At 36.0% G+C, this 13,050-nt stretch overlaps 1 protein-coding gene across 1 annotated transcript in view; it reads left to right on the forward strand.

Annotated features, from left to right (window-relative positions):
* EPS8 (EGFR pathway substrate 8, signaling adaptor) overlaps positions 1 to 13,050 on the forward strand; it is a 70,401-nt gene that overhangs the window by 31,879 nt on the left and 25,472 nt on the right. The window contains exons 13-16 of the mRNA XM_007454617.1: positions 2,074 to 2,257; positions 6,685 to 6,818; positions 10,291 to 10,390; positions 11,483 to 11,626. Coding sequence (XP_007454679.1) covers positions 2,074 to 2,257; positions 6,685 to 6,818; positions 10,291 to 10,390; positions 11,483 to 11,626 — 562 coding nt within the window. The remainder of the gene's footprint in view (positions 1 to 2,073; positions 2,258 to 6,684; positions 6,819 to 10,290; positions 10,391 to 11,482; positions 11,627 to 13,050) is intronic.

Here is a 13,050-nt window from a genome sequence, read left to right on the forward strand (position 1 = left end):
CAGCAGGATGAGTAGGATTTCCACAAATACGTAGCAGGGAAAGGGCCTGCTCAGTAGAGAGAGGAGCATGACTGAAGCCATGAAGCAAAAAGTCAAGAGAATGGAGCGTGAATGTGGGTTTAGCCGGAGTATAGACTTTGGGTAGTGGGGGATTGTGGAGAATGGGGAACAGAGGAATAGTGATGAATGAGGTGTACAAAGATGAGCAGGGCTGGGTTCAGGCTCCCAGTGCCACGCTAAGGAGCTGGAGTATGGTTCTGTAGGCTGTGGAGAACCAATAGCTTTGTAAATAGGAGTGCGACACAGCCAGACCTTCGAAAGATCAGTCTGGTCATTGAGTCTAATAAGGACATGGAAAAAAGTTACTAGAGGCGTGAGGCCCCTTGGGGACGATAATGCAATAGTAGAGGTTCCTTATTAATCAGCATTCCCTGGGACTAGAACCATGGTGGTGGGAATGGAAAAGAGGAGGGGATAATTTTAAGAATTGTATCTCATCAGTAAGGTGACTGTGGAAAAGGAATCAGTAACAATCGCAGGATTCAAGTTTGCTGAGCCAAGCAAGTTATAAAAGTATTTCTCATTTCATTATATGTGATTAAATAATTTCTGCTTTCCTCATTTATTTGAATCTTTTTATTTCTCTCGCTACTTAGAGTAAATCATTCAGTATGGTCACTTGGAAGTTTGTCTTCGTAATGCTTTTAGACTAGCCTGAAAGTAACGGACCAATTCATATTTTTTTTTCTGCTGTTCTTCTATTGAAATATATATAAACTATTCCCACTTATATTTTGGACTTTGGCAACTGCTTGTGTGGGAATATGGTTTACCAAGCAGAAGATCCTTTAAGAGCACTGCAGTTGTTGCTTTTTTGATTGAAAATGTTATCTAAATTTATTTCTGCATATTATTTATATATTAATGTAGCATATTGTATCATTTATATATCATACTATGTAAAAACTGGTTAAATAGATTTCTTAAATCTATTAGATTTATGTAGGTTATGATTTTATGGTAAGCCTAGGTAGGGATCTTTTCATTTTTTTTCCATAAACCCTGTTAAATTTATCAGATCTCATAGTACTAAAATAGTTCAGGATTTTTAATTTCTTTGTCTTGGGTCCTACCTCAAAATGAGAAAATTAATGACTGTTAGGAAAACTACATCCAAAGGAATTCATATTGTTAGCCCTTGACATGAGAAAATGGTCATTTCAGATCCTAATTATTTAGAGTATTAGGAAGTGAATATACTGACTTAAAAGCTCAAAAAGACAAAAAAGAATCCTAAAGGAACATAATAACCGGAATCATTTCATCACAGTAGAAGTGTAACCTGAAGAATTAAATCATGTGTGAAAGATAAAACAACATATTTTAGCAGAATTTCATAATGTCTCTCCCAGTTATTTTTGTGGTTCATGAGTGATTAGGAGCTTATAGGAATAAATCTCAGAGTTACTAAGTAATGAATGGGTCATGATTGTATTACAGATTAGTACTAACTTGATTTTACTGATGAAAACCTAGCTGATCCATTCAATTTATAAAATCAGTAATGTGCTTCATTTTAGGAGACTTCATAACTTAAAAGATCATGAGCCTTAAGAAGATTGTCTGCTGTTTGTCTTTTGGAAAATACATCTCGCATCAGGAGGCTTCATGATGATGGGAGGGGAGTGAAGGGAAAGATGAGGATCAGAAACGACTTGATGCTTAGAGAAGCTTATGTCCTAAGTTCTTACCAGACTTCTAGCTTCACATTCCTTTCTCAAACTGTCCAAGATGTATACTTATGTTAAAAGGTTGAATTAATGGAGAATTGAGGCAATGTAGTGAAAGCAGATCATAAAGTAGAATTCAGACTTCCTTTCATTGTATCAGCATCAAATACTAGCATAAACATGTTTACTTTCTCTCTTTGGATAGAAAGAGGGCAGACTACGCGTGAATTGTTTTCGTTGTTATTCGTTTTTGTTTTTTTGTGGCTAGCCTTACTGAAGATCGTTTTGAGCATGGAGGTGTTTCTTAATTTTGCTGTTCGTATGTCTTAATGTTCTTTTGCAGAGCAGAGTGGCCAAAAGAACAGTTTATCCCACCCTATGTCCCACGGTTCCGCAGTGGTTGGGAGCCCCCGATGCTGAACTTCATGGGAACATCAGTGGAGCCGGATCTCTATCAACTGACTGAGCCCGTGGCAAACGCAGCAGAACAGCATCGCAAGCAAGAAACAAAAAGATTATCCACAGAGGTAGTCTTTCAATATCATCTTTTGTGGGAAGTGCAGTAATCTGTGTGTTCTCTTGTAATTCTGATTGTGAGTTCTCACTTTACTGATCTGAAGATTGTTCTCAAATCAATGACTAGATGTCCTGCTGCTCTTAGGTACGTCTCACCTCTTTGTCATGGTGACAGTTGCTCTGTTTCCCTGTGAAGCCCAAACCCAGCCCGTATCACACCTCACAGCCTGCCAGCTCTTCTCCTTGAGCCCTGGTGGTCCCGTCCTTTGGACTGTGTGCTTTCCCTGCTTATCAGGGAATTGCCCCACTGCTGCCTGGCCTATTCTTTCTATTTTCCTCTCCTATCATCAGACCCTCAAGTCAGTTCCTTGACCCAGGACCTTTAAGCGCCTCCCAAGCAGCTCTTTCCTGAATGTCCCATTTCTTTCTTTCTTTCTTTTATTTTTTTGGCCTCGTTCTAAACCTCCCGAAGTCCTATCAGCCTGGCTAGAAGGGCCAAAGCTTCTCCTGGACTCCAGTCCCAGGTCCAAATGATGATTTATAACACTCTTACATCCTGAGGATATCATAAAATATAGTGTATCTTTTATGATCTTTAGTAAGCTTTAGATTATGATTTATTGGGGGAACAAATTGAGGGGTTGAAATTGGGTATGATTATCTCTTCACATTCCTTAAAAATGATTTTTCTATGACAATTCTTGTTCTGACAGAAAAGAAAATTAAATACTGCCTAAAGCTGAACCAAACTGAACAGACGATCACAACCCAAGGAGTTAGATGAATGAGGTCTAGTTTAAAGAAGCAACAGAAAATTAATGACTAGGTCCTCCTTGAAGTCCTGTTCATTTCCTTTATTTAGTTCCTTAGATTAATCTTCTCCGGTCCCTGTGGGTATTTACAGTGTGGCAAATATGATATCAAGGAATGAATTAGGAAACTAGAGTATATCCTCACTTTTAGGGAGAAACATTTATATAAATTAAATTTCTTAAAATCGTTTCTTTCGACAATAGCCATAGTGTTATAGAAGATTGCTTAAATTCTGAAACTTTAAAAGTAAAGCAAATATACTTCTCTGAAAGTAGTATTTTTCTGCTGTAATTGTTTTTCCTCTGGCTGCATATAATGGCACGGGTGGATTCTGTAACTGCCCTTCCCTCTAACTGAGTGATTAAGAAGGTGACCTCACAGTTCTGGGTGCAGGTTAGCAGACATATGTCCCTAGCTGTATTTTATAGTTCAGACCTCATCACAATGAATTTTCCTTCCTCGTAAAGGGAAACTTTTCTAGAGTAAAAAAATGTAATCAAACATGAAATTATGGTACACTTGCTGTTGCCACAGTTACGGCTGAGTATTTTCAAATCATAGAAATTTCTAGTTTACAGTCCTCATATCTTAAATAAGAAAATATATCCACTTTATAATGCATGCCTCAGAAATTCACTTTTGTGAGTTCTTTTTCCCTTTGTTTATTTAAAGAGAGAGTAATGTGTTCTGGCTTCCAGTGTAAAAGTTTGTCTACTCTCAGAGAATAAGTAACTTTAAAAGAAGAATTATTGAGAATTCTTCCTCGTAATGAGTTATCATTTTCCTCTTGTAAACTGTTGTCCATTTTATGGCTTAAGCACTTATTCAGAGGTTTGAAAAAAAAAAAAAGAATTGAAAAGCACCTGCTAGCAGTTCTATGGGATTTTATACCTTAAGATTTTGTTGGAAAAGAGACCAAAGTAATGGTGACTTAAAAATGTGTAACATGCAATCATCCCCAGAAGAGAGATTTTATTATACTTTATTGCACCTATAATAAATGCATTCAGAACAAGACTTGGGTGATTCAGGATCTGGTGGCATAGGTGACAAGGCATGACAAATATGGGTGGCAGTACTCAGCTTCTTTCCTTCCTCTGAAGCAGCAGCCGCCCTTGAGCAGTGTTGTGTAGTCATCACAGTCAGTCACTTGTCATCATTTCTCTCCTCCCTTCTCATATTCCCAGTCACTCTCAGGACCCAGTGACTTCATACTGTCCAACCTCACTGTTATGTTCAGAGCCAGGCAGAAGGTGTGGGTGATTCTGTTTCCTCAACTCCTCCCTTTTATGACAGCATTTAACAGCAACAAAAAAAATGGCCTGATCATGTAGTGCCTCTGGTCTCTCCTAGGGAAGTGATAAACTGAATTAATTAAGCCATTTGTTCTTTATTTTATTTTTTAATTCCAGCTTTATGGAGGTGTAATTGACAAATAAAAATATAAGATATTTAAAGTGTGTATTGTAATGATTTGATATATGTATACACTGTGAGAGGACTCCCCCCCATGTAGCTAAATAACACATCCATCTCCTCACATATTTATCTGTTGTTGTTGAGAACATTTAAGTTCCACTCTCTTCGAAAATTTTAATTATATAATACAGTGTCATCAACTATAGTCACCACATTTTTATTAGATCCTTAGACCTTATTCATTTATAGCTGAAAGTTTGTACCCTTTTACCGACCTCTCCCTCTGTCCCCCACCCGTAGCTCTGGCAACCACTTTTCTACTCTCTGTTTCTATGAGCTTGACTCTTTTTTTTACATTCCACATATAAGTGATGTCATGTGGTGTTTGTCTTTCTTATTTCACTTAGTATAATGTCCTCAAGATTTATCCATGTTGTCGTAAATGGCAGGATTCTCTTCCTTCTCATGGCTGAATAATATTCCATTGTATATACATACATACCACATCTTACTTATCCACTCATCTGTGATGGACACTTAGGTTGTTTCCATATCTTGGCTATTGTGAATAATGCTGTAGTGAACCTTGGGGTTCAGAATTCTCTTTGAGCTCCTAGTTTCATTTTCTTCAGTATTATACCCAGTAGTGGGACTGCTGAATCATATGGTAGTTCTATTTTTAATTTTTTTGAGAAACTTCCATACTGTTTTCATAGTGGCTTCACCAATTTACATTCCCACCAACAGGGCACAGGGGTTCCCTTTTCTCCACATCCTTGTCAATGTTTGTTCTCTCTTGTCTTTTTGACAATAGCTATTATCAGGTATGAGGTGATATCTCAGTGTGGTTTTGATTTGCATTTCCCTGATGATTAGTGATGCTAAGCACCCTTACATATACCTGTTGACCATTTGTATGTCTTTGGAAAAATGTCTTTTTAGTTCCTCTGCCCATTTCTTAACTGGATTATTTGCTTTTTGCTATTGAGTTGTATGTGTTCTTTATTTATTTTGGATATTAACCTCTTATCAGATATATGATCAGGTATATGATTTCTCCCATGCTATAGATTGCCTTTTCACTTTGTTGCTGGTTTAAGCTAAGGTATTTAAATGGTAGAAGTTGTTTATCTGTATTTGTACGTCAAGTGCAGTATCCTGATATATATTCCACAGGAGTAATATAATGTGGGTACTTTGACATCAATAGCTGTCCATTGGAGACACCTCACCTACACTGTCTGTGGATGAACTCAGCCCTACTCCTGCCAACGTTGTCATTTGAATTAACTACAGTAAACGTGCATTCAGAACTTTTCTAAAACATTCCCAGTTTCAAATATTTTGTCCCAGTGAATCCATAAACAATTGAAATTCCAACGCTTTAGGGTCTGTTGTGCATCCACCATATACTTCATTTTACATACGGAAACAATACAAAATTCATAGATGAACTTTTTTGGTTTGTTTCTTTGTTTTTGCCCCATAGCTTTAAAGCCATGCGGCTTCATGGGACCCATAGATTTCGGTTCTCCTTCCTGGTAGCCCATTAGGCTCATGTCTGCATTGTGTTAACTGCAAAAAGAAGTGGCTCCAGCTTTGTCTTATCCTGGACTATTGACTCTCAAGATCAATGTGTTTTTGCATTTCTGTGTTTTCCTTAACAGTAAATCTGATAATAGTGCTGCCATTTAAAAAACATAAAAAATAGTGTCCATGTACATTTAAAAAATGAGAATAATGAGAGAGGGTGGTATAATTTTAACGCATAGAGTTCAGATGATTTTCATGTGATGGTATTTACTTTGCTAGGGTGGTAAAGGTCTGTTTCTTAAACATAGAAAGCAAAAGTTAAGGGTTTCATTGTTGCTGTTTTAAAACCAGTTTTATTTTTTACAAGCTGTTAAAGTCTGCCTAATACCAAAATCACCTATTACTGAAATTCCAGAGGAAAGAATTTATTGCTTTTATACAATAAAAGCATTGGCTATTTCCTGAATTAAGATTTAGTCTTTGCACTAATTACTTTTCTTATTATAAATAGGTCTTGGACAAAAACCCTCATTTCATAATTTATTAACATATAATAGTCAATCACTTGAAAATGAAACTGACCACAGTGTAGTGGAGGGTTCTTGTTAACTGATGTCAGTGCTCATTCAAATAGTATTGGTGATTCTTTAATCTTTCCTTCTCTGTCTTTCAGCACTCCAGTGTATCAGAGTATCCTCCAGCTGATGGGTACACAGTATTCAATAACATTTATGGAAGAGGGCCCCATCTGGACCAAGGGGAAGCCGCTGTTGCTTTTAAGCCAACTCCTCAATGCCATGTAGATAGGTAACATTTCATGGGCATCATTTGGAGAGCTGTGGATGATTATCTCTGGTTTAGTGCAAATGGAGATGCTAGTGTCTGCACTGTTCACTACTTCTTTGAGCTTTCCATCTATTAATTGTTTGTTAAAATTTCAGTTGTTCCTTTATAGAGCTGGCTTTGATGAGCAAAGTCTCCAGTCTATAATTCTAACTTAGTGCAAATGCCATTGGACAACTTTCCAATTTTTAAAAGATGCCTCTGACAGAATCTGTGAATTAAGAAGAATTGTTTTGAAACTCTCTAGTTTGTACCAGATGGTCTCTAAGGATCTTTCCAGCTCTGTAACTTTTAAAGGAAATAATTTCCATCTTTATCTCCCCCAATAAAAACAAACAAACCTTCCTTTAGATAGAAGTATTTAAACTAAGTATAAACTGAATATTTAAACAGAATCAATGCCTTATTTGCCATTTTTACCATTTCACTTTTTATATTCACTTTCCAGTTTTACATTTCATTTATTTTCCCATATTTTTCTCTCTCCAAAAATTCAATATAGGCAAAAATGGAGAATTGAGATGGGGAAGAAATAAATTGGATTGAAATAGGGTCACTTTTTCAATCTTGTTTGCAGTGTAAACTGCATGTGAGGTTTACATAGAGGCCAACCCATACACATAAGAGAAAGAAAAAAGGTGAAACACTGATAACAAGGATATGGGAGAATGATCATTAAGATGAAGTGGGGTAGAGAGCTTGTCCTACCCCACGTTGAGGTACTTTCCTACCTCAAAGCCTGTCTTACTATGAGTGTTACATGCCCTTAATTTCTCTTCAGTATATTCTTTTCTTAGTAGAATCTAAAGAAGGTGGGATTTAAAATTTTGGTTTTTTTGTCAGGAGTGATTACAGAGGTAATACTTAAGTAAAATGATGTGGGAATTATACAGTTATTATTCTAAGGGCACCAGTAACGTATTAAATTCAGTACAAAGAAAAGTCGTCAATGCATAATACATTTTGAAAATGCCAACATATCGAAGAAGTTTGAATTGTAGATTCAATTTTTAGGAGATACAGGTGAAAATCAGTTTTGAAGTTTAAAAATTATTTCATGGCAATTCTTCTTGAGAAACTCCTTCATCCTAGTACTTTCTTTTTCCTTTTTCTCTGTCTTAGCTGCCAGTATTCTAGAAATTGTTTCAGATTAGTGAAGGAAATTCCATGAAGGGATATTCAAGTATATAGATCTTAAGACTGTCAGTATTTAGCCAGAGAAATAATTTTTTTTAAAGGAGTAAATTGTATATCTCAGTTGCCTTTATGGGTCGAATTTCTCCCCTGGGCTATTATAATAGGAGCTGGATAGTTTAATAGACACCTGGATCATTGATGTTGCTAGGAGAATTTGTCATGATTATTGAAAAAACTGTCTGAAAGTTCTGGTCTGATACGTAATACAGAGGTTTGGAATTCGTTTTTTCAGTAATTGTTATTCATCTTAAACTCCATTGCATGCCAGGAATGCAGTAAATACCGTATGAAGTATATTCACTCTTCAGTGAAATTACAATGTCATTTAGGGAAACCACCTATTGAATTTAGCACCCTCACCTTTGATGGATTATAGTTCACTGCTATTCAAAAGCAATTCATGTTTTAGAGAAGTCTCAGATTATTGCCACCTCTGTGTCCACTCTGTATCAGGTGGGTATCTATAACTCCAAATCAGGAACGGAGACCATGCATTTTGATACATTGTAGATCTCTTAAGAAACTTTGGTACATCTGAAAAATTACAAAGTGTGATTTTCAGATTGATAACTATGGTCAGTGTCATACCCACATTTAATCTATAGAGGGCAAGAAACTATAAACCATAAATATTTGTAAATTCTAAAGCACTTTGCAAGTGCATGCTGGGCAGTCACCTCTGAGACAGGCAAGATAGCAAAGACTTCAACGAGAACTACAGTCAACTTTTCTTTTAACCAACCCACTGATTCATATACACAGTGGCAGAGAGTTATCCTTCCCTTTGCTAAACAGTACATTCAACTCTCTGTTATCAGCAATGATTTGGAGAGAAGAACATGAGGGAGGAGAGAAAGATAGAAAACTGAATTTACTACTGTTTTGCTAACCTTTGGAGTGATTGAAACCCGTTTCCCCCTCAAATGAAATTTTAATGGAACGTGATCATACAAAACTAGAGATGGGATAGGAAATCCAGGGAACACATTTTAAAATTTATTATTGTTAATAATATATAATAATTATTTGGCCATAATTTCACTTTTTCCACATTTTCTTCGTTTTTTAATATACCAAAAATTGCCAATATGGTTTACAGGCTATGATTTTCCTTTGTTCCTGTTTCTCTTCTCCTGGAGTTACTATCCAAGAGGTAGCAGATTACCTATGATGACAAGATATACTGTGCCCACAACTGTCCCGCAGGCCCTGCTGTGACTCAGTATTCCAGACGATCCTGGTGGGCAGCAAGCAGAATGGCCACTTGACAGAGGAAGGATGACCAAACATCATTAGCGCCTTCCTGCTTTTTCTCTTACAAAGGAAATGTGGGGATGTAAATGGAGGAGAAGATTAGGGAGTAAAATTAGTTCAAAAATAACTAAAGTTATTATTTCATTATTGAAACGAAGAGAATATTATTACGTTGTTGATATACCGGGTTTTATTATATTATATAAAAGTATTTTAAAATTATGTTGTTAAATCTATTAATGGCCATTTAATGATTAAAAGAAGTATTTTGGGGCTTCCCTGGTGGTGCCTTTTTACCCTAAAGTTTGCTTTTTTAAAAAAATACACCTGTTCTTACTCTTAAAATAAGTCTATAGTGAATTAATTAATTAACAAATTAACTAAGAAGTGTTATTGCTCTTGTACTTAATCCATACCTTCCTTTGCAATTTGGATAACTGGATAGAGCTTTCCTGAATATTGACACTTAGTCATAATTTTTTCATATATGTTTGGTTAATGAATTGAAGACATTGCTTGAATTAGTGAAATCAACATATAATTTAAATTACTACTTTGGACATTATCTTTAGTCTCCTTTAATTTTATGAAAAATGGTAACATTGACCATTATCCTGGTTCTTTCATGGCAGAAATGCTGGCTAACAAAGCAGTATCCAGTATTTTGGATATTAGATTTAATGGACAGAGAATTCATAGATTTGCATTCTAGATTTAGCTTAGCACTAATCTAGCTTTGTAATTTTGCATTATTTATTTTTACTCTAGCCATAGTTCGTTCATTTTAATGGTAAAATCTCCAAAATATAATCAAATGAAGTACTCATATTCTCATACTCTATAAAATATAATAAGATTAACTGCTATCTAAATAACTTGTGCAAATGGTTTCTGGTAGGCGTTGGCTTGCCTTAGTGTTTTACTTCTGCTTTCAGCCTTTAGGAAAAGCTAGCAGAGTGATTATCTTTCTTCTTTCTTTTTGTAGAAATTATGATCTACAACCCAAGAAATATGCCAAATCCAGGTATGACTTTGTGGCAAGGAACAACAGTGAGCTCTCAGTTCAAAAGGATGATATTTTAGAGGTAATAGATTACCTATTAGCGCCTTCCTGCTTTTTCTCTTACAAAGGAAATGTGGGGATGTAAATGGAGGAGAAGATTAGGGAGTAAAATTAGTTCAAAAATAACTAAAGTTATTATTTCATTATTGAAACGAAGAGAATATTATTACGTTGTTGATATACCGGGTTTTATTATATTATATAAAAGTATTTTAAAATTATGTTGTTAAATCTATTAATGGCCATTTAATGATTAAAAGAAGTATTTTGGGGCTTCCCTGGTGGTGCCTTTTTACCCTTTTTATACTCTTAATAAAGTAGATTTGTCGTATTCCTTTTCTGGTATATATCTAAACCTTCCTCAAAGAAATGCCGAGGTCAAGAAATTATTCTTCAGTGTTATTTTGTTTTACCAAGGATACACAGCATACTATAGATACCTATATCTGTTTAGGCAGGGTGGCTGCTTTATCTGTTTTTTGTTTCTTTGGGGGGTGGGGTTGGATTTCTTGGCTTACTTTGCCCTCTTCCTTCTTCTGGCCTTTATTCATTCTGGAATCAAGGCTGGTTATCACTTCAGGTGTAGAGGCACCATAGTATTTTAATAAGAGAAAACATTCCCTCCTTCCTATTTTAGTACCCTTGCACAAATGTAACCAGCAGTGAGTGTGCTACTGGTTTTGGGAATAATCTACCATGACTCTCAAATTTCTTTCCTCAGTTATAACTGAGACTTCATGTTCTTTAGTATATAATATGGCATAGCTACAATAGTAAAAAAAAAAATGTTTTTATACCTTTCCTCTCTATTCTAAGGATGGAGACAATAGACTTTTTCCAAGTAACTCATCTTAAGTACTTCAAGTACTGCAAATGGCTAAGCATTCTTGGGAGGTGATATGGACCTTGGGTAGAGTGGTACCAAAGCTGTTCTATACTAGTAATTGTAATTCTTAGTGTAATTCCTGACAATCATTTAACCCACAGTATGTTGATGCTGAGTCAGCATATTAAAAGTGAAAGCGTTTTCTTGGTCTAAGAATAAAAATCGAACTTCCTTCATAGTTCGGTTTTGGTACAGAAATGCCGCCTTTACTTTCTTGCATGATGACAGATCCTTGACGATAGGAAGCAATGGTGGAAAGTTCTAAATGCAAGTGGAGATTCTGGATTTGTGCCAAACAACATTTTGGATATCGTGAGACCTCCAGAGTCTGGATTGGGGCGTGCGGATCCACCTTACACGCATACCATACAGGTAATTACAATTTTTGAGCAAAATTTAAGTTTTTCGAATTTTCAAATTCATCTTTCCTAAGCAGGACTTAAACTGCCTTTTTACCCTTTTTATACTCTTAATAAAGTAGATTTGTCGTATTCCTTTTCTGGTATATATCTAAACCTTCCTCAAAGAAATGCCGAGGTCAAGAAATTATTCTTCAGTGTTATTTTGTTTTACCAAGGATACACAGCATACTATAGATACCTATATCTGTTTAGGCAGGGTGGCTGCTTTATCTGTTTTTTGTTTCTTTGGGGGGTGGGGTTGGATTTCTTGGCTTACTTTGCCCTCTTCCTTCTTCTGGCCTTTATTCATTCTGGAATCAAGGCTGGTTATCACTTCAGGTGTAGAGGCACCATAGTATTTTAATAAGAGAAAACATTCCCTCCTTCCTATTTTAGTACCCTTGCACAAATGTAACCAGCAGTGAGTGTGCTACTGGTTTTGGGAATAATCTACCATGACTCTCAAATTTCTTTCCTCAGTTATAACTGAGACTTCATGTTCTTTAGTATATAATATGGCATAGCTACAATAGTAAAAAAAAAAATGTTTTTATACCTTTCCTCTCTATTCTAAGGATGGAGACAATAGACTTTTTCCAAGTAACTCATCTTAAGTACTTCAAGTACTGCAAATGGCTAAGCATTCTTGGGAGGTGATATGGACCTTGGGTAGAGTGGTACCAAAGCTGTTCTATACTAGTAATTGTAATTCTTAGTGTAATTCCTGACAATCATTTAACCCACAGTATGTTGATGCTGAGTCAGCATATTAAAAGTGAAAGCGTTTTCTTGGTCTAAGAATAAAAATCGAACTTCCTTCATAGTTCGGTTTTGGTACAGAAATGCCGCCTTTACTTTCTTGCATGATGACAGATCCTTGACGATAGGAAGCAATGGTGGAAAGTTCTAAATGCAAGTGGAGATTCTGGATTTGTGCCAAACAACATTTTGGATATCGTGAGACCTCCAGAGTCTGGATTGGGGCGTGCGGATCCACCTTACACGCATACCATACAGGTAATTACAATTTTTGAGCAAAATTTAAGTTTTTCGAATTTTCAAATTCATCTTTCCTAAGCAGGACTTAAACACTTTTTATGTATTAGTCATTTTGAGATTTAATTGACTGTATAATTTATACCTTTTTCCTAAGGCAACGGGGGGACAGTGGCTGGGGACATAAGGAAGAATTATACATATGTTTTTCTGACTTACTTCTTCAGGAAACTGCTCAAAATGTTTATCTCAGTGACTGTTCCTCTGAATGCTATTTTCTTCTACCCTATAATATTTTTGACATTTGGAGAAATAGTATTTTTGCCTCTTTACTCTTACCCAGAGCCCTCCTACCCAAGGGGCCTGATAGAGGATGGCGCTGAGACAGTGGCTGGAGTG

This window comes from Lipotes vexillifer, unplaced genomic scaffold (assembly GCF_000442215.2).
Source record: "Lipotes vexillifer unplaced genomic scaffold, Lipotes_vexillifer_v1.1 scaffold911, whole genome shotgun sequence".
NCBI lineage: Eukaryota > Metazoa > Chordata > Mammalia > Artiodactyla > Lipotidae > Lipotes > Lipotes vexillifer.